We start from the raw sequence: 22524 nt of genomic DNA, 5'->3' as shown, positions 1-22524 counted from the left end.
AAAAATATTCTTTGCTTTTCTCCAACATCCACTGTATTTGTGTAGTGCTGCTGAAAATCAATGGATAATGAAACTCATCAATGGATAATGATCTATTATATATGTGTTGTGTCCTTATAACTCTTTCAACAGAAGGTGAGAGTGAATGGTTGGAAAATCGGACAACTTCGCAGAATGCTAGTCAGGTTAAATCAGGGCCACCTTCGCCATTGACCAAAAAAAGGAAAAAAGACATGATGGAGATTTTGGAAGAAGAAGGCCTTGAACTTCTTTCCCATTTCAGTCACTGTAATGTGGATGCTCTTCTGAAAGTTATCCGGAATACTTTGGAGATGATCCGCAAACGTATTCAAACTTCTTCTGCCATTAATTTCTTAGGTAAAATGTTGTTTCCTTATTGCTTTTAGTCAGTAAGTGAAAATGGTCATGCAAAGAGATTAATGTATGGTATATTTTAATGTGTCAATTACTTAGCTCAAATGGAACTCTGATGATGCTTTTGTTGTTAAGTTTGCAATGTATATATATATATATATATATATATATATATATATTTTTTTTTTGCTGTGTACATGAACAAGGCTCAAGCTTACTATCTACAAGTAGAAGTTTTATCTGACTTTGTATTATTTAACAGTGCAGGTCTTCCAATTTTCTGATAGATCTTGAATTGACCCTACTATGCTAGTCTTTGGGGCCCTTTTGCTAAACTATGTTAAAATTTGTAGTTAATGTAGCTTAACATGGAACTTTAACCTGTGGTGGCTTCAAATTTTAATGCAGCAACCATTGGATGTGTTCCTACTATTTTGTATTGCAAGTCATGTTTTAACATTCAGGTTAATATAGAAGCACTTAAGTGGAATTTCTTGAAGATGTGCTGAAAGTTAGCTGGTGGTAGGGCGCTCTACCGCTGGCTAACCAACCAATCTGGAAGCACATTTTCTTAAAATATAGAGGCACAAATGGCGCCTTCATTTAGGGTGCCAGTGTTACGCTTAAAGCTGGTATGGGCATAGCTTGTGCTGGAAGTGGCCTTAGGTGCCCATAAGTGCTTCTGTAAGCACAACACCAGTGCCTTAAATATAGGCTTCTGAAATGCTGGCCTATATTTAAGGCGCCAGTGTAAAAAAAAAAAAAAGCAAAATTCTATAATCAGCGTCAGTTCGTGATTGACATGCTATCATTGGTTGCTTCTTAGGTGGCCACCGATTCCAGTGCTGATTATAGAATTTTCCCCTTAGTGTTTCCAAGTTTGGAGGTGGTAAGTGGGCTCACACTAGCTCTATGTTAGGCAGTCAGCATATGGTAAGTACAGTGTGTCAATTGCCAAAACCTGGGCAACAACAGAAAAGAAGACCTATGTTCCACGCTATAGCTCAATGTCCCTCAAACATTTTTAGCTCTAGCACGCTAAATGGAGCAAATGTTTTTCATGGCACATTATAATTGAAATTATAAAATTGCAAAAACCAATAAAAATTTTTTTTTAACTATTGATTTTCAAATATTGACAGTGCAATACACATGTAACTGAACATATAACAATCAAGAAAAGCTTCAAAAGCAATCATTTCCTCCCTTTAATTAAACAAAAATACCAATGCATATAATCTTCCAATAACCTAGTTTTAATTAAAATAGTAGTGCATTTCCACCCCCTCCCTCCCACCCTGGATGTGTAAGGAAATCAAACAAAAATTAAAGAGAAATGACAATTATATAGAAGTAATAAAAGATGCCAATGGGCCCCACACCAAATTAAATACATTACTATGCCCCAAGAATTTAGCATTCATTTTTTTCATATTTGTAACTGGAGCATAAGTTCAACCAACAGGAAGGAAAGTTAAGTCAATCATAGTTCTTCCAATTGCGTGTTATCATCTGCATGGCTATTCCTGTCATAATTAAGAAAAGCCATCATGTAATAGTGTTCCACATATTATGACTTCATAAGTCAATGGGATTGATGACTCAAGTACAACATTAATTTGTCCCCATATCGACTTCCAAAAATTAAGTATCAAAGGACAATAGAATAACAGGCGATCCAATATCAAGAAGACAATCTATTAGATTTAGAACTGTAACTTTTGCAAATGAACTGGGGTCCAGAAAATCCTATGCAACAAAAAAAAACATCTTTGTCTCATAGATGCTGACGCTGTACACCTCATCCTCCAAGTCCAAATTCATGGCCATCGAGACACAGAAATATACTGCTTTATCTCAATGCTCCAAATGTCTCTAAGACTATTTTTTTGTTTTTTTTATTCAAGAATTCAGAAATTAATTTATACCACCGGGCGGCCTGATGTCCTAAAAAATCTGTCTGGAAGCATAGGACCTGCAAGCTATAATGATTTTTTAGATTTCGCCAATCAGGGAATCCACTCTGAATGGCCTGCTTTAACTGCAACCACCTATAATTTTGAGACTTTGAAATACCGAATGATTGTTGCAGTCATGAAAAATCAAACAGTTTCCCATTAGATATAATATCCTCTAATGTACGAATGCCTGCCTGCGTCCAATGCTTCCAAAAGATCCCAGATCCACCTATTTGAATCTTGGAGTTTAGCCATAAGTATTGAAAAGTAGATTTTTCTATTGGAATATCTGTTAATTTATTAATAAATTTCAAAGTTTTCTATGTGTCCAATAAAATACTATTGTCCTTCACATATCTAAGTAATTTGATACTCACCACATGAGACAGTCGTAATGGGGACATAAGTTGCTACTCTAAATATAACCAATCGGAGAGATGTTCCATGAGCTCGGGAAGGACCCAATACATACGCATTATATAGGCTTGATGGTACCTATAAAAATTAGGAAAATTTACCCCACCTGCCGCAATTGGTTTTTGTAAAGATACTAAAGCAATTCTCGCAGTTCTACCCAGCCAAATAAATTTGGTAAGAATGCTATTTAATTTCTTATAAAAGGACCCCTGAAAATAAACTGGCAACATACCCATTTGGTAGCAAACCACAGGCAAAATTATCATCTTGACTGTTTGAACTCTCTCCCACCACGAAAGATGTAAAGGGTTCCATTGCTCACACATTTCTGAGACCTTTAGCAATAAGGATTTTTCATTTACTTTCATTGTCTCTTCCAATGTTTTTTGTATCCAAATACCTAAATATTTTATACCTTCTTCCTTCCAAAGAAAGGGGAATGAATCAAATAATACTTTTGGGCAATGTACATTTAATGGAAGAACTTCTGATTTACTCCACAACCCAATTAGCTGTATATTGTATATATTTATTAGTAATCAATAACAGTCAGCTTACAAAGGATAAGTCTCAGCCAATTGAGTTAACAGAATATATACAGAATGCCAGCCTTCTGTATACCTGGTGTCTGTTCTAACTAATACACTAGTAAACTGATCTTTTATACATTCTTAACAACCTAAGACCACGTTAGTACATTCTACGTTCTTGATTTCTGTTGGATATTCATAATTGTCATTTCATTATCACTTTATTAATTGGTCAACACATCTACTTTCTGAGTCATATTGAAGCGTGATGTCTTATTACCAAATTGCTTTCCTAATTTCCCTTACATATGTGCTTTTAATATCAAAGTCACTAATTTCCAAGCAGGGCCATCCTTATTCCTGAACTTATTTGCACAGTTATCAGTTTCATATCCTTGTGGTTGATATTATTTCTGGTAAGTCAACTTGACCTGGAGTTATAGTTATGTGTTAATTTCCTTCGCATAGAGTTAATTTCCTTTTTCACAAACAAACTACATGTTTGTAATTGTCAGCAGATGATTGCTAGTTTTTGTGTGAAAGATGAACTTCTCATGAAAACTGCTTATGCCAGCAGAGAGAGAAATTAAGTGAGAGATATGATCTTCTAATAGTTTGTTCAGGGTGCTTTTAGGCCTAATGTAGTATTACCATATCTCTGTCAGTCTGAGGTTCACAGGGGTCTATCTTTACCTCCATTTTCATGGAGGTCTTATGATTTCCACCTGTACAGCTTTACAGGTCTTTTCTCCATCTGTTCCCCTTAATTCTTCCTCAAGCTGCACAGAGTTCTATCAAGGCACAACACAATTCTGTTCTCTCTGTCTCCACCTCCTGGTAGATGAGTGCATACCCACAACTTGTGGACTTGTCTGGTGCACATGACAAGGAAAGAGTTCTTGTGAAATGCTTGCTTTGTATTTTTTCCCAAAAGCTTGATTTTGTTCCTTTGAGCTTCCAACTCATTTACAGCAAACATAGGGCCTGGAGTCTTCATTTGCAGTTACTTGGGGTTTTTCCTTACTTTTATCCACCTTTCCCTCTAAGCTGAGCAGGAATCCTCCTAATACATTGCTGCCAGTGGAGGGTTGTGCTTCAATATTGTGTTTTCATTTGCTAAGGATAGGCAGTGTCCTTCACTATTGAAAATGTGATAGTGAAACAGCATTCCGCACTAACAGGACTGTAGGTGGAGGACTCCCACTCAGCTTTCAGCTATTAGTATTCTCTCATTTAGACCATTTCAATGGAAGTTTACGGTCAAGAACCATAGATTAGGGCCATGAGCATCATGGGGAGGAGAAGTGTTATGGCATGAGACTCTGGGTGTTCAAGAAGGGAGTCCACCTTCAATGATATGGCCAACCAGGGAAGATGGATCCCGTTCCCAGGATGTATCTGGCAGGGAGACTACCCAAATTTGTCCGTCAAGTCCCTTCCCTTGTTTAAAAGCAGACTGAAAACCCACCTTTTTGATATAGCCTTCAATCCTTCACCCTACTCCTCTTCCCTCCATCCCAGTCAGCTGATTAACCATTCCCTTTAACTGTATCCATGACATCCTGTTTGTCTGTCTTGGATGTTTAGATTGTAAGCTCTTTCGAGCAGGGACTGTTTTCTTCTTCTTTGTGACTCTGTGCAGCGCTGCGTGCATCTGGTAGTGCTATAGAAATAATTAATAATAATAATAATAATAGTAGTAGTAGTAGGGAGAGAAGTCTCCCTTTGATGGTGAGTTGGCTGGTCATAATCTGAAGATGAGGCACCCCTACCAGGGGTCCAAAGAGACTCAGATTAATAATACAAGTCACCTGAAACAAAGACAATGTTTAATGTTCAGCTGCTATTTAGGCTATATTACCTCAGACTGTATGTATAATTTGATAACTTTATGTAGCATGTAATTCTTTGTAAATATTGTATTTAACTCTATATAAAATTATATGTAACGATATGTTGTCTGTAACCTACCTAGCACTCTAATTAATGAGGATTCGGAGGTATCGCCTGCGTTTAATCCGGTCAATGTCAAAATATCTAGAGATAAAATCTCTAAACATTTTAGTCCATTCTCTTATAATTTCGAAACTAGATTACTGTAACTCGTTGTTTTTAAACATAACATATAAGGAACAAAGATGACTACAAATTATACAAAATATCGCCATTAAATTAATCCATCACGGGAAGAAATACGATCACGTAACGCCTTACCTAATAAATTCACATTGGTTACCTATTAACCAAAGAATAATATATAAAATAGCTTTATTAGTATTTAAAACAACAACTACCAATGAACCACAGTTCATTGACCGCCTTCTAATTCCACAAACCTCAAATCGTTTTCTCCGATCTAACACACAAGATCTATTAATGGTCCCCTCATTAAAAACAATAGGAACCAGACGCCACGACATCTTCTCAGTTAAGGCACCGCTTGTTTGGAATACTCTTCCTTTGTATATTAGAAATACTAAGGATCTCAATTCATTTAAAAATAATTTAAAAACATTCCTTTTTAAAGCTGCATTTAACCTCTAAACTCTCATCCTTCCATGTAAATTTCAATTTCAGTTTCTTATACCCTGACCCTAATGTTTCTACCCTCCCCCCCTCAACTTTCTTTCTCTCCGCACTAGGAAACAAAATTTTGTAACTTTTTCCCTCACGTTCTTTCCTATTCACTCCAGTTTTGTAGTATATGTCAGTATTGTCAGTTTGAAATTGCTCTGTTTTATTTATTGTAGAAATTTTATCAATATTTTTAATGTTTTTACCCCAATTGTACATTTTATGTAATTCGCTTAGAAATATTAAGCGAACCATCAAATTTAAATAAAACTTGAAACTTGAAACTATATAAGATTGCACATAACATAGGAGTGACTCAGTGCAGCCTGCAGTAAGTTGTTTCTGCTGATGATCCGAAAGCAGCAGCATGCTCTGCTGGTGCTCTGAATAGGCATCCATCTTGTCACCCTTTTTTATAGTCCTTAGGAAGGTGGTAAATGTAAAACCCAACCCTAGTCAGTAAGTACAGCTGTTCAATGGTTGGGATTCCTCTCTGACAAGTGGTTTGTTCATTTGACTTTGTGTTGGAGGATCATGGTGTGGGCAGGAGAATGTATGAAAATGAATGAGTCTCACTTTAAACAAGGACACTTGATGATGATATTGAAAATGTAAATGGTATTTGGGGAGCTCTGATCCCTAATTTACTAAGTATAGAATAGGAGAATAATTTTGGTTAACTCAGGTCCTAAATGTTGGAAATTAGGTGACTCTGCATTCATTCAGGCCAGTTCTGGCTTTCATTTAGAAGCAGTAGTTTGTGGGTATTTTTCAGACTTTTCTCTCCATATCAATTTTGGCTTTTTCTCCCTTTCAATCAGATAATGATGCAGCCAGGCAAAAAGCAAGCAATCAACCTATCTTTAGGACCAGGATTACTCTGTCCATTCCAAACATCAGCATGGTCCCAGCACTGGAAGAGGTACAGCAGTGCATCAACAGAGCGGTGGAAAGCATTGTCAGTGTCTCCCGAGGAGTGGGGCAGTGGGGGAAAGAGAGAATGTCAAAGGTTTGTTGCTTTTTCTTTTAATCTGTTTATTAAAGACATATCAGTTAAGCATTCACAGGTCTGTTTTCAAATGAGAGCTCCAGCGACGTCTGGATGTTTATCAGAAATACACATGTAGCATAGGCTTGAGGTTAAGGGGTACTCCAGCTCATGTACTTAGCTTCACTAACTATTTGCATGTAATCTATGTGTGTACTCCCATGTCTACTGTATACATACAGGTACTAATACTGGGCACCTACCATATATGTGTGAATATAAACAGATTTTTCAGCCAAAAAAGGCCAAAATTTAAATCTTGGTTTATACTTGTCTGTTGGCATTCCTCCACTTTCTCCCAGTATTATTTCACTCCCTCTCCTGTGCTTTCCCTCATCCACCACAGAGATAGCCCCCCTCCTGACACACCATTAAGCAAGCAACCCCCAGGCCTACCATTTCACCTGGTGGTCTAATGGAGAGTTGGAGCAGGAGCTGTTCTCATACACTACTGCCCCTGCTGGCTTCTTCATTGAAAAGAGCTGCCGTAATTTCCAGTGGCAGTCTTGCAAAGATTGCCGCTGGAGGTCACATCAGTTATTTTGGGATTGAAGCTGCTACTGGCAGAAGCGCATGAGAATAGCTCCTGCCCATCTCTCTACTAGACTACCAGGTGAACCGATAGGTTTTGAGGGGAGGGCAGGTTTATAGGTGTGTTGGGTGGGAGCTCGCTCTCGGTTTGGTGATTGAGGAGGAGATAGGGAATGAAGGGAAAGGAAGGAGAGGGAAGGAATTCCAGACACCATTAGGGAAGGTGTGTGTGTGGGGGGGAATGAGACTACTTGAATATAACTATAATATAATTAGAAATGTAATATATAAATAAATATTTGAATTAATATTTTCCCCTTTTTTGGGGGGGTCTGGGGGGGTTATCTCAATTTGTAAATATATATGCTTTGGAGCTCATAATAAAATTTTAAAAAAATGTCCCCAAACTGACCTAAGTCGGTACATGGACGATCAAAAAGACAGGTCGTCTAAGTACCGATAATCAAAACTGGTTTTAGATGTATCTAAAACCAGCTTAGGCCTTTTCACTGCCTCTGAATGCCCAGAGCGAAAAGGGGCATTTTTGGAGGAGTAGCTAGGGCGGGATGTGGGCAGGATATGGGCTGACCTAGACTTAGTCATCTGGCAGCCATAATCAAAAAAAGTTGATGCTAGATGGAACTTATATGTTTTGACCTGCTGGTGAAGAGCGTAATCGCGCGGGGGTTTTGGGTTGGGGAGGAGGGCGGCAGGAGAGATTAAGCATCTCTCCTGCTGCGATCATTTGGGGGGGGTTTGGGAGGAAGGTTCCACGATTCTCTAACCAGCATAATTTATGACAGACGCTGGTTAGAGAATCATGCTTTTAGGTGAAGGACTGGCCCCCTCCTTCGCTTAAAAGATCTTATTTTGGGTATTTGGGATTTGGAAATTTTTGCGTGGTAAATGTGTTGTAAGTATACACGCAGTGGTGGTTTGGCGATTAAACTGCTGAATGTACAGGGAGGCCATTCTTGAAACCCCCCACATTTTGGACATTTTTTTTCGAGAATGGACATTTCCCTGCTACTTACTTTGTAAGCCTAGGGCCTTAGGCCAAAAGGGGACGTTGTTTTTTATTATCCCCCTCCACATGTCTAGAACAAATGTTTAAGCTGGATGCTTCAGATTATTGGCACCGATTGGCTCATTAAGCAATAAAAAATCAGTACTTGGAGCTCATAATAAAATTAAAAAAAAAATGTCCCAAAACTGACCTAAGTCGGTACATGGTCGATCAAAAAGACACTTTGTGCGGGCTTTGAAAAGCCTCCTCAAATCGCGTCGGGCAGAGAGGAAGTCCGCACATGCACGGATGCCATGCAATTACATCACATAGCATCCATGCATGCGTGGACTTCCTTCCTGCCCAATAAGACTGGACTAGGACTGGACAGAGGCGGGATTGGATGTTACTGGGCGGAGATGGGCGGAACTGGATGGAACGGGGTGGATCTGGGGGTGGGTCCAGTGGTCTGGATTTTCTGATTAGAAAATCTGGCAACCCTACCCCTGATGCATCTAGGCACCTGCACTTTCACTTGATCTGTGGCTGGTGTAAATATTGGTACCCACAGGTTAGGCATGTTAGGCAAATTTGGGCATCAGAAAAAATGAGTGCTAAGCACTTTTCTAAAAACAGCATCTCCACCGAATTTTGGGAGTGAGGATTTACACCAACTGAAACCTGGTATAAATCCATGCACCAAAATTAGACATATATGTACCATATTCTTTAATACTGTATGCAAATTCTAGGAACGCCCCTGATCTGCTCATGCCCCTCCCATGGCCATGACTCCTTTATACTTAAAATTTTATACGCACATCTGTATAGAATATTGACTAGGAAGATGTGCAGGTAAATTCCAAATAGTGCCATTTAGTACCAATAATATAGAAAAACTCATAAGTGTCACCTGCTTTTATATGGTCTTTCTGTAGGTTTTACTGAGGGCACATGCACACATTTATACCAACTTTGGAACAAATATAATTGAAAGCATCAGCATTTGTGTGCTGTTGGAACTGGATTTGGGGGTCTGTTTTATATATGCACATTAATATTGTCCAGAAAAACTTTACTAATTGAAGTTTTTCCTGTGAATTTGTATGTGCTGGTTCACAAAATATTTTTGTACAGTTTTTTTAGGCCCATCCTGGGGTTGCTCAAAGCTAATGAGTATAAGCACCACCTAAATCTGTTTTCCCTTAAAATTGGCTGATAATTTTGCACTAAACAGGCGACAATGCTATCATGCTATGGATGTAGATCAAATGTGTAAATATAAATAAATCTAATCTTCCTTATGTATATCTGTCATAGACTAATACCCCCCAAAATACATGTAACTTAGTGTGGAAATGTTTTCCTGCTGTATTTAAATTGTTTAGTTTTGTTTTCCAAAGCCCAGGGGAAAAAGACTTCAAGGGCTCGCAGCTGTATGATCTTAGAAAATTCTTATCAGTTTAGCCACTTGCGAGCTATCATTAGTCTAAAAAAAATCCTTTTAGGCAAATCATTCTTTTGCTTGTAAATTTATATGGTATTCATATATGAAACAGGTTATCAAGACTTATAACCATTGTACTTAGCTTTAAGCTGTGACTTGATAGCAGTGCTCTAAATACAGTAGCTGAAAGAATATCAAATCGTGAATCTCTCAAATATCAAATCTGACATCAGTTCAAGATTTGGTACTTTGCCACTGGCATCACCACAGACCCAGTTCAACATGAGGACTTGATGCAAAGAGTTGAACAGCTTCACAGGCTTTATTCTGACTATCTCAAGAAACATTGAATGCTTGAGTGTTTGGAATGCCATTGGTAGATGACTACACCAAAGTATACATGTTTAGCTATTAGCAAAGTATGTTAAATTTCTGTTATTTTCCACAATAGAGTGCAGATATTGATGGTTCATTTGATAAAATGTCTTTTTATCAATGTATCATTGCTGAGTGTGTATACATAAAAGTTACAGTTATAATACTAAGAATCTGTTCCATTAAGCAAAAATAATAGCAAAGTTTAAAAAAATTATTTTCTGATCAAGCACAATCAAATTCATGGGGAAAAACCTTCAATTTGCACAGTTTTTCCCACTGTAGATTTTTCTGGACAACCGTAATTATATATTCTTTGCCCTTATAAAACAGACACTTTTTTGAACTATCTGATATATCCTCATCATACCTGGACTTGTATGGACGTGGACACCAGAAGACTTGTTTTATTCTTTTGTCTGAATTGAATGAATGTGGTTCTTCACTATCCTATTTTAAATGGTGTTCTTATATGTAAATTCTAAAAATATACATGCATTGACCAATTCATAGAAAAAGCAATATATCACGCTTAAATAAACAATAAATAAACTTACATAAATTTCTTGCCATAACATCAGGCCTATACAACCTGCATAAATTTACCTGAATTCAGCAAAGGCTTTGGCAAGGGAGACTTGGAAAGAGATTAATGATTATGCATATGAACCACATATGTATATGTATATGTGTGTAAAATCAGCTGGGAAATTTGTGGGTACTCAAATAGGGAAAATGTGCCTGTACTTTCCTTTTGAAAATTGATGTAACTTATGTACAAAATTCTTCAGCTCACTTTCAAAATTAGACAAGAACACACCCCAGTGTTAATTGATCAGCTACTCATTCCTTATGCCCCAACTTGAATACTCAGTTCCAGCCAACAGAATTGTCATACCATCTCCATGCCACATAACCTATGATACAACCCATCATACACTATATTCTATGACTGCACCCATTTTATGGAATGCACTCCAGCATCTCTCTGTTTTGAAACATCCATAACCATAGAAACATGATGGCAGATAAAGGCCATATGGCCCATCCAGTCTCCCCATCCGCAGTAACCATTATCTCTTCCTCTCTCTAAGAGATCCCACATGCCTGTCCCAGGCTTTCATGAAATCAGACACAGTCTCTGTCTTCCCTATCTCTATCAGGAGACTGTTCCACGCATCTACCACCCTTTCTGTAAAAAAGTATTTCCTTAAATTACTCCTACCTCTTAACTTCATCCTATGCCCTCTCATCCAAGAGCTTCCTTTCAAATGAAAGAGACTCGACTTGTGCATTTACACCACATTGGTACTTAAACATCTCTATCATATCTCCCCTCTCCCTCTTTTCCTCTAAAGTATACAGATTGAAATCTTTAAGTCTGTCCCCATACACCTTATGTCAAAGACCATGCATTATTTTAATAGCCTTCCTCTGGACTGACTCCTTCCTTTTTATATCTTTTTAAAGGTGCAGCCTCCAGAATTGTACACAATATTCTAAATGAGGTCTCACCAGAGTGTTATACAGGGGCATCAATATTTCCTTTTTTCTACTGACCATACCTCTCCCTATGCACCCTAACATCTTTCTATCTTTTGCTGTCACCTTTTCAACCTGTTTGGTCACCTTAAGATCATCACAGACGATAACACCCAAGTCCCGCTCTTCTGTCGTGCACATAAATCCTTCACCCCCTAAACTACCATTCCCTCGTGTTTTTGCAGCCCAAATGCATGACCTTACATTTCTTAGCATTAAATTTTAGCTGCCAAATTTCAAATCATTCTTCAGTCTTCGCCAGGTCTTTCTTCATGCTATTCACACCATCTACCCTATTGCAGATTTTGGTATCATCTGCAAAGAGGCAAATCTTACCTGACAGCCCTTCAGCAATAATGTTTATAAAAATCTTAAAAAGAACAGGCCCAAGAACAGAACCTTGAGGCACACCACTGGTAACATCCCTTTCCTCAGAGTGATCTCCATTGATCACTACCCTCTGTCACCTTCCACTCAACCAGTTTTTGACCCAGCCCATCACTTTGGGATCCATCCCAAGGGCACTCAGTTTATTTATTAGACGTCTATGTGGAACACTGACAAAGGCTTTGCTAAAATCTAAATACACCACATCTAGCACACATCTTTTATCCAATTCTCTGGTCAACCAGTCATAGAAATTGATCAAATTTGTCTGACAAGACCTACCTCTAGTGACTCCATGTTGCCTCCGATCCTATTGACATACGTCTCCTCCCTTACCCAGAAGATAAAATTTGTCCTTCAATCATGCCTACTATGATGAAAGCTAGTGTATGAACCCCTCTGCTTCTCCTCCCCTCTTTTCCCCCCACTCTTTCCTATCAAGCATTGTAGTTCCTCTTCCATTCCTCTCTATCTTTTTACCCAATTGTGTGCATCACTATTACGTTTTCTTTTTCCAGTCCCCTGCTACTCTCTCTTCTATTCAACTTATTATAAATGTATGCTGCTTAGAAAGTTTGATGGCAGTATATCAAGATTGTAATAAACTTGAACTTCTTGGGGGGTAATTTTAAAACACAGTATTTTACATGCAGAAATGGCCTTTAGAAAACTGTGAGCTGTGAGTAGTGGATTCAATCTGTATTTATCCTCACAGAGTACTATCTTAATTTCCCTAGTAGAGTGTTGTTACTTTAAAAAACTGTGCAATGTTTTAAGTAATTTTATGCTTTTTTAAAAAAAAACAAAAAAATAAGATGCATTATAAAGTGACCTTAGTGCACCTTTACATAGGTTTTTCTGTGAGCTAAGGCCATGTTTACCACAGCAGTAAAACAGAAGATTTTCTATTATTCCTATTATTGGCCTTGTACTAATGTTGCCCTTAAAGTTTGGCCATTAGCACTTTCTAACACCAATTTTGTAAACAGAAAAGGTTCATCCGCTAATCCTGAGCTAATCAGTGCATGATAATGTAGCTGCACTAACTGATTAGAGTAGAAAATCCCACTCTCTGCTCCCAGACACACTCCACAATGAAATTTTTAAAAAATAAATTTTTAGCATTCGGTTTGCACGTGCAGATCAACTTCCCCTTTTACAAAACTGTAGCACGATTTTTAGTACTGGCAGCGGCAATAACAGCTCAGATACCCATAGGAATTCTATTAGTGTCAAAGCTGTTACTTCTGCGGCTAGCGCTAAAAACCACGCTACGATTTTGTAAAAGGGGGGTTAAGTCCTTTAAAGCTAGTGTTAAGTCATTTAAAGCTAGTGTTTAGTTTAAGTGTTTAAGTCCTTTATAGCTAGTGTTTACTGCAATTTAGTAAAAGGAACCCTATATTAATTAAATGAACTTTTGTTAATTGCTCCTAGTTAATCCCTTTTTTTACATATTGCATATTGTATATTCTGATCTTTGATCTGCTCTAGGAAGAACACTGCCTTTCTTTTTACATTGCTAGGCAGAAGCAATGGCATTACTGGTATAGCAAGGATGGGAGGCACCCCCCTCATCCTCTTTTCCACCCCCACCCCCATCTCCTTCCCCACCCCCCTTCCCCCACACACCCCTTTCCTTCCCCCACATTTGTTTATTTTCCCCGGTGTGAGCAGTATCTCCAACTTGTTGTCCATGACAGTGTTGGTTGTTCTTCTGACATCATTTCCTAGTCACGGGACCTGGAAGTAACTTCAGAGGAGAGCGCCAAGGTTGGAGTTGCTGCTAGTGCTGGCAAGGAGCTAGAGCAGGGGTCTCAAAGTCCCTCCTTGAGGGCCGCAATCCAGTCGGGTTTTCAGGATTTCCCCAATGCATATGCATGAGATCTATGTGCATGCACTGCTTTCAATGCATATTCATTGGGGAAATCATGAAAACCCGAATGGATTGCGGCCCTCAAGGAGGGACTTTGAAATCCCTGAGCTAGAAGTATGGTGGGGGGAAATGAAGGCGTGTGTGTGGTGAGGGAGGAGTGGAAAGAGGCAGGGCAGAAAGGAGAATAGGTGCTGGTGCTCCCACCAAGACGGTGCCTGGGGCGGTCTGCATCCCCCTTACTACGCCACTGAGAGGAATAGCAAGGGATGCTTGCGCCTGGGGCGGAGACACCTGGCAATCCCTCCCTGGAGGTAGGGGGGTCTCTTAGATGTACTAGCTCTTCAAGTCTTCTTTTCTTCTCCAGCAGCGAGCAGGTTCTTCTACCTATGGCTGAACCTGCCCTAAGCCACTTCTTGGTCCTATGAACAAAAAGTGACATCATAGAGCAGGCAGGGGCTAGTGTGAGCAACGATGAGTTAGAACATAAGAAATGCCATACTGGGACAGACCGAAGGTCCGTCAAGCCCAGCCTGTTTCAGTGACGTACCTAGCATATGTGACACCTGGGGCCCATCATTTTTTTACACCCCCCATTTGTATGAAAAACATGATTTTTAGTAACAATCCACACGTCACACATGAGTACTTAGGAAAAGGCAGCATCTTACATACTGCAGTGAGCAGTACAACATCAATACACCCATTGTAAAACTAAACAAACCAGTCTAGTACAGATCAATCCTACACAGTCAATCCTAACAGAAAACCATGTCTTTTGAACACATAGAACACAGAAAACACATTTGCCTAGTATGGAATATGTCATCACAAACTAACCCATCCCCCTTTTACAAAACTGTAATGTGAATTTTAGCCACGGTGGTAACAACTCTGACGCTCATAGAATTCTGAGCATCAGAGCTGCTACCACCATGGCTGGCGCTAAAAAACTCTCCACAGTTTTGTAAAAGGGGGGGATGAAATAGAAATACAAAGACAAATGTTAAATTGAACCAGCAAGAAGCTGGACTCTGCATACAATGTAACACCACAGAAACAGTGACACATGTCTCCTAAAGCAATAAATAAGTAGAAAAATGTTTTTTCTACCTTTGTCTTCTCTGGTTTCTGCTTTCCTCATCTTCTTGCTACTCTCTTCCTTCCATCCACTGTCTGCCATCTCTCTGCCCCTCTATGGCATCTTCTCTCCTTCTATGCCCCTTCCAGAAACTGTATACCTCCCCCTTCCATCTCTCCTTTCACCCCCATTGGTCTGGCATCTCTCTCCTCTCCTTCCCTCTCCCACACCTCTCCTCTGCAATCCCTTTCTCTTTTTTCCCCTCATTTTCCTTTTCAATTTATTTTTTGCATCTGTCTAGATTACGTTCTTACTATCCTCTCATCAATTTCCTTTTTTACTGTCTACCTACAGCTCACCACCTCTTTCCCTCACCCCCTCCAGTATTTCCCTAACTCAATCCTTTTCCCCCCATCATGTGCCCTCCTTTTATTTATCCCCCTCCTTACATCATGTGCCTTCTTTCTCTACCCCTTCCATCTAGTACCTTCTCTCTCTGTCCACTTCCATCGTCTGCTCCCCTCTTTCTCTCCTCCCTTTTCCTTCCTGCATTTGCTCCTTATCTCTCCCATCCGCACTTCCATCCAGCATAGACTCCCCTTATACCCTCCCCACTACCATCCAATGTTTGCCCTTTCTCTCTCCATTCATCCCTCTTCAATCAGCATCTACCCCCTTTCTTTCCCTCCAATCCAATTCCATCCAGTATCCTTCCCCCTTATTTCTCTCTTCCCTTTCCCTGTACATCAATTCCATCAGCACCACCCTTCCATACCACCTGCCCCCTTTCTCTCCCTCCACCACTCTTCCATTCCAGCAGTCCTGCTCCTTTCCCGTGATGACTGTAGCTGCCGGCTGCCAGTCCACCCCACTCCGACGTACTTTCTCTGGAGCAGAGTCAGCAGCCGCGTGCTGGAAGGTCCCGCGATGACTCATCTGCCGGCTTTGCTCCAGAAGAAGTAAGTTACATAGGAGGGGTGGACCCGGCAGATGCAGGGAGTTGTGGCAAGGTCCCGCGATAACTGCGTCTGTTGGGTTCACCCCCTCTGACGTAACTTACTTCTTCCGGAGCAAAGCCAGCAGACGAGTCATCGCGGAACCTTCCTGCACCTCAGCGCAGCTGCCGACTCTGCTCCAGAGCAAATACGTCAGAGGGGGTCCACCTGCAGCCGCGCTGAGGTGCAGGTCCTGTTGCACAGTAGGGCAGGACGACCCGGACCTGGCCGGCTGTGCACCCCCCCACGTCCTCCCTTGGTACGCCACTGTCCTGTTTCCAACTTTGGCCAACCCATGGCCCAAGTACCTAACTAGATCCCAAATAGTAAAACAGATTTTATGCTGCCTATTCTAGGAATAAGCAATGGATTTCCTCAAGCCATCTCAATAATGGCCTATGGGCTTCTCTTTTAGAAATTATTCAAACCTTTTTTAAACCTTGTTAAGCTAACTGATTTCTCCACAGTCTCCAGCAATGAATTCCAGAATTTAATTACACGTTATGTGAAGAAATATTTTTTCTAGTTTGTTTTAAATCTACTACTTAGCTTCATCACATGCCCACTAGTCCTAGTTCTACTCTTATTTCTCTCACACATGTTCCACATGCCTCTGACATTATGCCACTGGCAGAAGTGTTCCTGAGAATAGAGTTTAGGTGGGACTTTACCTTAAACACATTTGTTATAAAATAATCTGGGAATGTGAATGTGTCAGAGAACAAGTGGAAATACAGTGGCACAGTGGTTAAAGCTACAGCCTCAGCACCCTGAGGTTGTAGGTTCAAACCCACGCTGCTCCTGGTGACCCTGGGCAAGTCATTTAATCCTCCCATTGCCCCAGGTACGTTAGATAGATTGTGAGCCTGCCCGGACAGAGAGGGAAAACTGCTTGAGTACCTGAATAAATGCATGTAAAACCGTTCTGAGCTCCAATGGGAGGACGGTATAGAAAATTGAATAAATAAATAAATAAATACATATATGTACTTCCATGTGGTAATTGTAAAAGGGAAAGAATGTGCATATTTTTCCCTTTTTAAAATTGGGGTAAATTAAGTGCATTCATACCTCTCAGATTAGGCAACCTGTTGTAAAATTACCCTTTTAATCTTGTAAAGTGGTGCTTATATCTATTTTACCATTTTATTTTTTAGAAAAAGATGCTGGAGAAAAAAATAGCAGCAATGCGAAGTGATAGCAAAGACAGTGACTCTGAAGATGGGATGGAAGAACCTGGGATCAAAAGTTTTCATGGTATTACTCGTAGACTTTACCACATAGCTTTATATTTTAAATCTGAAAGTTTTGTCCTGCTTCTTTGGGCATCTATCACCATAGGCCCCGGTCTAGAGCCATGTACCAGGCTTCTTCTGGACACTACATTCATGGGCTCTTAATCTAGCTACTAAGGAGTAATTCTATAAGGACTTGAGCATGTACAATAATGTTTTAAAGGCTCAAGTGGATGGTTATAAAATTGCCCAGAGTTATACTATGGAAAACGTAGGCACACAGGAACATAGTTCAAAATGCAAAGCAAACAGGAGAAGAAAAGCTCTACACTGCTATATATTAAAATCATTCGGAGTAGGGATGGACCATGATCCTTCCATAAACACAACTGCACTGGAGGATACAATTCAAATTAAGGATGATCAGATCAATCCGTCCTCTTCTTGATGCTAAATCCCTTACAGTATTAATCCATTCCCTTGTAATATCCAAAATAGATTATTGTAACTCTCTACTCAAAGGCATAAATTTAAAAGAAATAAAACGTTTACAACTAATTCAAAACACCGCTATTAAACTCATATCTGGTTCTAAAAAATATGATCATGTTACTCCACTACTACGAAAAGCTCATTGGTTACCAGTCATACATAGGATAACATATAAAATTGCCCTTTTAACTTTCAAAACAATACAAACACACTCCCCAGTATTCATTGACAGACTTTTAATCCCATATGACCCACCTAGAGCCCTTAGATCCACTTCTCAACACACTCTGTGTCCCATCACTAAGGATAATAGGTACTCGCCGTACCACAATCTTCTCTGTAACTGCTCCTATGATTTACTCTTCCAAACAAAATATACAGAAGTTTAAAAGCAATCTAAAATGTTTTCTTTTTAAAGATGCCTATAATTGACTATTTGATTTAGTCCAGCAAATTTGTTAACTTTTCCCTACCCTAATGTACTTCCCTTTTATGTATCTTTTCTTGATAAATATTGTAGTTCTCCCCCCCTCCCCTTCCACTGTACCAATATGGTCTTAATAGTTAAGTAAGAAAACTGTCTGACTTATTTGTTTGTCTATAAAAGTTTTTATTATTGTACAACGCTTAGTATCCTAGGATAAGCGTTTAATCAAATATATGAATAAACTTGAAACTTGAATTGGCTAATGCCCTAAATGGAAACAGTAATAGACATCAAGAAACCACAATTGTGACATGCTAGCTATAAGATAAAGCTGCCAGCATAAATTGCTTCCTCCTGTGCCCCCTGATACAAGCATCTAATGCCAAAAAACAGATCTGTATCTGGTCTTTGAATCCATTTGTAGTTATCCTCTGGTAGCCACGATACAGGCCAACAACAGAAAAAAAAAATTATTGGTGCCTTGGGTTTTTTGACCTGTTTTTGGGGTTATTTGGGGCGCTAATTCAGAAAATTGCATTGGATAGACCGCATCAGCTCTAGTTTCCTAGATATGGTTGAATTTAGGTTCTATTCCAATCGGTCACTCCACCAGCATGAAAGAAAGTACAAGGCCATCTCTTTAGTCTTGGAAAAGGTAAATTATCAAGGACATCAATGGGTGATTTGTGTAGACTTGAAGATGGTTAATTTTCTTCTTATAAAGTCCTATACAAAAAATGCCCTTTTATTTCTATCTTTCTTTAAAAATACATCATTTATTACATATAATTACTAAAAACAATCATGCTAGTACAAGTGTAAAGTGCAAAGTGCAATCATGTGCTGAATCAAACTGTGCTACGGCAATAACCGCTGGGGTAAACTCTAATATTGCCTCATTGGATTGTAAACACTTTTCCCAAAATAACCATGATTTCAATAGTTCAATAATTCATCTGCTTAAATGTAACATCCAAATGGACATTCGATTTGCATAGCTGGAATACTCAACTGAAGGAACATATCAGAAAGACTATAAGTATTGACGATTTAAACCTCCCTGATGATGAATAAACTGAAACTCAGCTGGAGTTGGAGGCTATTGGTAGCAGAAGATGAGGTTCGCTTGACGAAATGAACATAACAAGGTTTTATTTAGTAGAATATTGGACACTTTGAATCACTTATTGAGTTACCTTATCTGGTCACGGCAGTACTAAAGAAGATTCCACCGGGTGAAAAGATCGAGATAAGTGCTAATAGACATCTCTTCTGGATTGGATCTATGATTGAACTTTTCATTTGGATGTTACATTTAAGCAGATGAATTATTGAACTATATGAACTATTGAAATCCTGGTTAAGAACATAAGAGCATAAGAAACACCTTCACCAGATCAGACTGAGGTCCATCTTGTCCGGCGATCCGCGCACGCGGTGGCCCATTTAGGTTCTCCTTTTTGGAGACCCAGATTTCCCGTATCCCTCAATATGATTTACAAGAAGGTGTGCATCCAACTTGCGCTTGAAACCCAAAACAGTAGTCTCCGCCACAACCTCCTCCAGGAGAGCATTCCAATGAGGCAATATAAGAGTTTACCCCAGTGGTTATTGCCATAGCACAGTTTGATTCAACACATGATTGCACTTTGCACTTTACACTTGTACTAGCATGATTGTTTTTAGTAATTATATGTAATAAATGATGTATTTTTATAGAAAGATATAAATAAGAGAGATGAAAGGACATTTTTTGTATAGGACTTTATAGAGCGAATGTCAGGAAGTTTGATACGACATCCCGTTCTTTAGTTTTGTGTTTAATTTTCTTCTTAGTCAACAAAGTGGCTACAAAAACTATCCTTTCTTTTTATGCCTTTGGGATAGTAGAGCCAAATGTGAACATTGGGCAAAAAAAGATTGGCCTCTGAGGGAATATATGATGGTTGAAGGATAAAATGTAATCAATGAACCTTTGGTAGCATGAGATAGAATCATAATGCCACCGCTACATACTGTATAAAGCTAGGCCTGATGAAACAATTTGTAAAGGTTTTGAATAAAGACGGTTTGTGCATTGAATACATGGAGGGGCATAATCAAAACATACCTCTAAGTCCAATTTGGACATATGGCACTGGATACCCAAAGTTGGCAGTCCCATTTTCAAAAATCACCATATATCTAGAATATATATATTTTTTTTAAATCATCTTCCAGACCAATGGGTCACTCAGACCACCAGGACATCTATCTTTATACCACATTTTTAACCAAAATTTCATCTAAGTCCCAAACGCCCAGAACAAGATCATTTGGACATGGGAGGAGCCAGCAACATTATGGACTGGCCACCCAGACATGGCAACAGAGCAGTGGGGCATCTTACAGGGCACTGCTGTGAAGTTCACATAAAGGGTGCCACATAAACATCTCACCAGAATTCTCTTATAGGTTATGGTGAGCCCCCAAAACCCACTACACCCACCTGTCTACAACCCCAATAGTCCTTATGGCTGCAGGTGGCACCTATATGGCAGTAGTGTAGAGTTTTTTGGGGGGTTTGGTGGGCTCACATCTTCCACCATAAATGTAATGGTTAGAGTGGCTTATGAGACTTGCTACTTCTCTCTATGGTTCACTAGCCCACCCCCCAGGCTAGTTAAGACACCTGTGTGCAGATGTCTTAACTAGCCTGGGGGGTGGGCTAGTGAACCATAGAGAGGAGTAGCAAGTCTCATAAGCCACTCTAACCATTACATTTATGGTGGAAGATGTGAGCCCACCAAACCCCCCAAAAAAACTCTACACTAGGCTTTCCTGATCTTTGTGGGGGTATGAGGGGGTCAGTGAACACTGGGGGAGTGTATCTTTACTTTGTCTCTGCAGTGGTTATCTGATCACTTTGGATACCTTTTTGTCACTTATACCTGTTTTCACATAGTCTAACTCACAACATGTACATTTTGTCTAGAATCTTTAGTAAAACATTTGATTATCTCTGCTGATCATCTATTTCTAAGACGGCCCATATCCCACCCAAATACTGCCCTGACCACTCCTCCAGGTAAGCCCCTTTAAACTCTGGTTAAACAGCAGTATTCAGAGGCATAAGAAGTCCCACTACACGTCCAGAAAGTCGGTTTGATTATCAGCACTTGCACGTCCTGTCTATTAGGATGTCAAATGCTGACTTAGGTGGGTTTTTAGCCTTTAAAAGTTTTGATTGAGCCCCATAACACATATGTTACCTGGACTTATTATGGAAAAACTGAAGGCAGGAATTTTCAATGGTCCACAGATCAGACAACTTATAAATGACCCATATTTCATAGCATCAGTGAATGAAATCGAATCATGTGCCTGGTCTTCATTTATTCTTGTGAGAAACTTTCTTGGTAACAAGAAGGCAGACAACTACATACAATTAGTAGAGGCTTGGCTGTAAAATGCGTGTTAAAGTCCTTTATCTGCACAGTCACTTAGATTGCTTTCCAGAGAACCTTGGTGACTTAAGCGACGAGCAAGGTGAAAGATTTCACCAAGACATAAAAACAATGGAAGCCAGATACCAAGGAAGATGGGATGCACTCATGATGGCAGACTATTGTTGGAATCTTATGCTAGATTGTCCTGACAGATCCCACTCTCGGAAGTCTTACAAAAGGAGCTTCTTGTGTGTCGAATGACTGGAAAGTTTGTATCATAAACTTGTGCTTTTGGTATGAAATAAGTAGATTTTCATGTTGTATACTTTTCTTTTAATTTTTAATATGTTTCCTTCATGCTTAAAAGATATAAAATTATACACTATATTAAAATATCCTGATTTTTTAAATGAACGAGCACAGTGACGAGTGTATACAGCACATATTCTGTATCTCAAAAGCTAGAGCCAAAAGGAGAAAACTGGTGCCATTTTTGTGGAATCAGCAGGTCAAATATACCCAGAAACAGGTCTAACATTTGAGGCACCAAAATGAGTGTTGGCCAGTATTAAAAGAGTATTTATTCTCCAGTGCAGTTGAGTTTGTGGAAGGATCATGGTCCTTCTCTTTACTCTGAAGGATTTTAATATACGTATACCAGTATAGGACTTTTGTTCTCCTATTTGTTTTGCTTTTTGGACTATGTTTCTGAGTGCCTATGTTTTCCATGGTGTAATTCTGGGCAATATTATAACAGTCTACTTGAGCACTTAAAACATTATTGTATGTGCTCATGTCCTTACAGA

General features: G+C 39.4%; 1 protein-coding gene across 2 annotated transcripts in view; it reads left to right on the top strand.

The window, feature by feature from the left end:
• Positions 1-22524, top strand: part of DNAH5 (dynein axonemal heavy chain 5) — a 598099-nt gene that overhangs the window by 196412 nt on the left and 379163 nt on the right. For both annotated transcript variants that reach the window (XM_033929843.1, XM_033929844.1), the window contains exons 19-21: positions 133-378; positions 6676-6863; positions 17294-17393. In XM_033929843.1, the coding sequence (XP_033785734.1) occupies positions 133-378; positions 6676-6863; positions 17294-17393 (534 nt within the window). The remainder of the gene's footprint in view (positions 1-132; positions 379-6675; positions 6864-17293; positions 17394-22524) is intronic.

Source organism: Geotrypetes seraphini, chromosome 2, assembly GCF_902459505.1.
Source record: "Geotrypetes seraphini chromosome 2, aGeoSer1.1, whole genome shotgun sequence".
Classification (NCBI taxonomy): Eukaryota; Metazoa; Chordata; class Amphibia; order Gymnophiona; family Dermophiidae; genus Geotrypetes; species Geotrypetes seraphini.
This window is presented reverse-complemented; position numbering and strand designations above follow the sequence as displayed.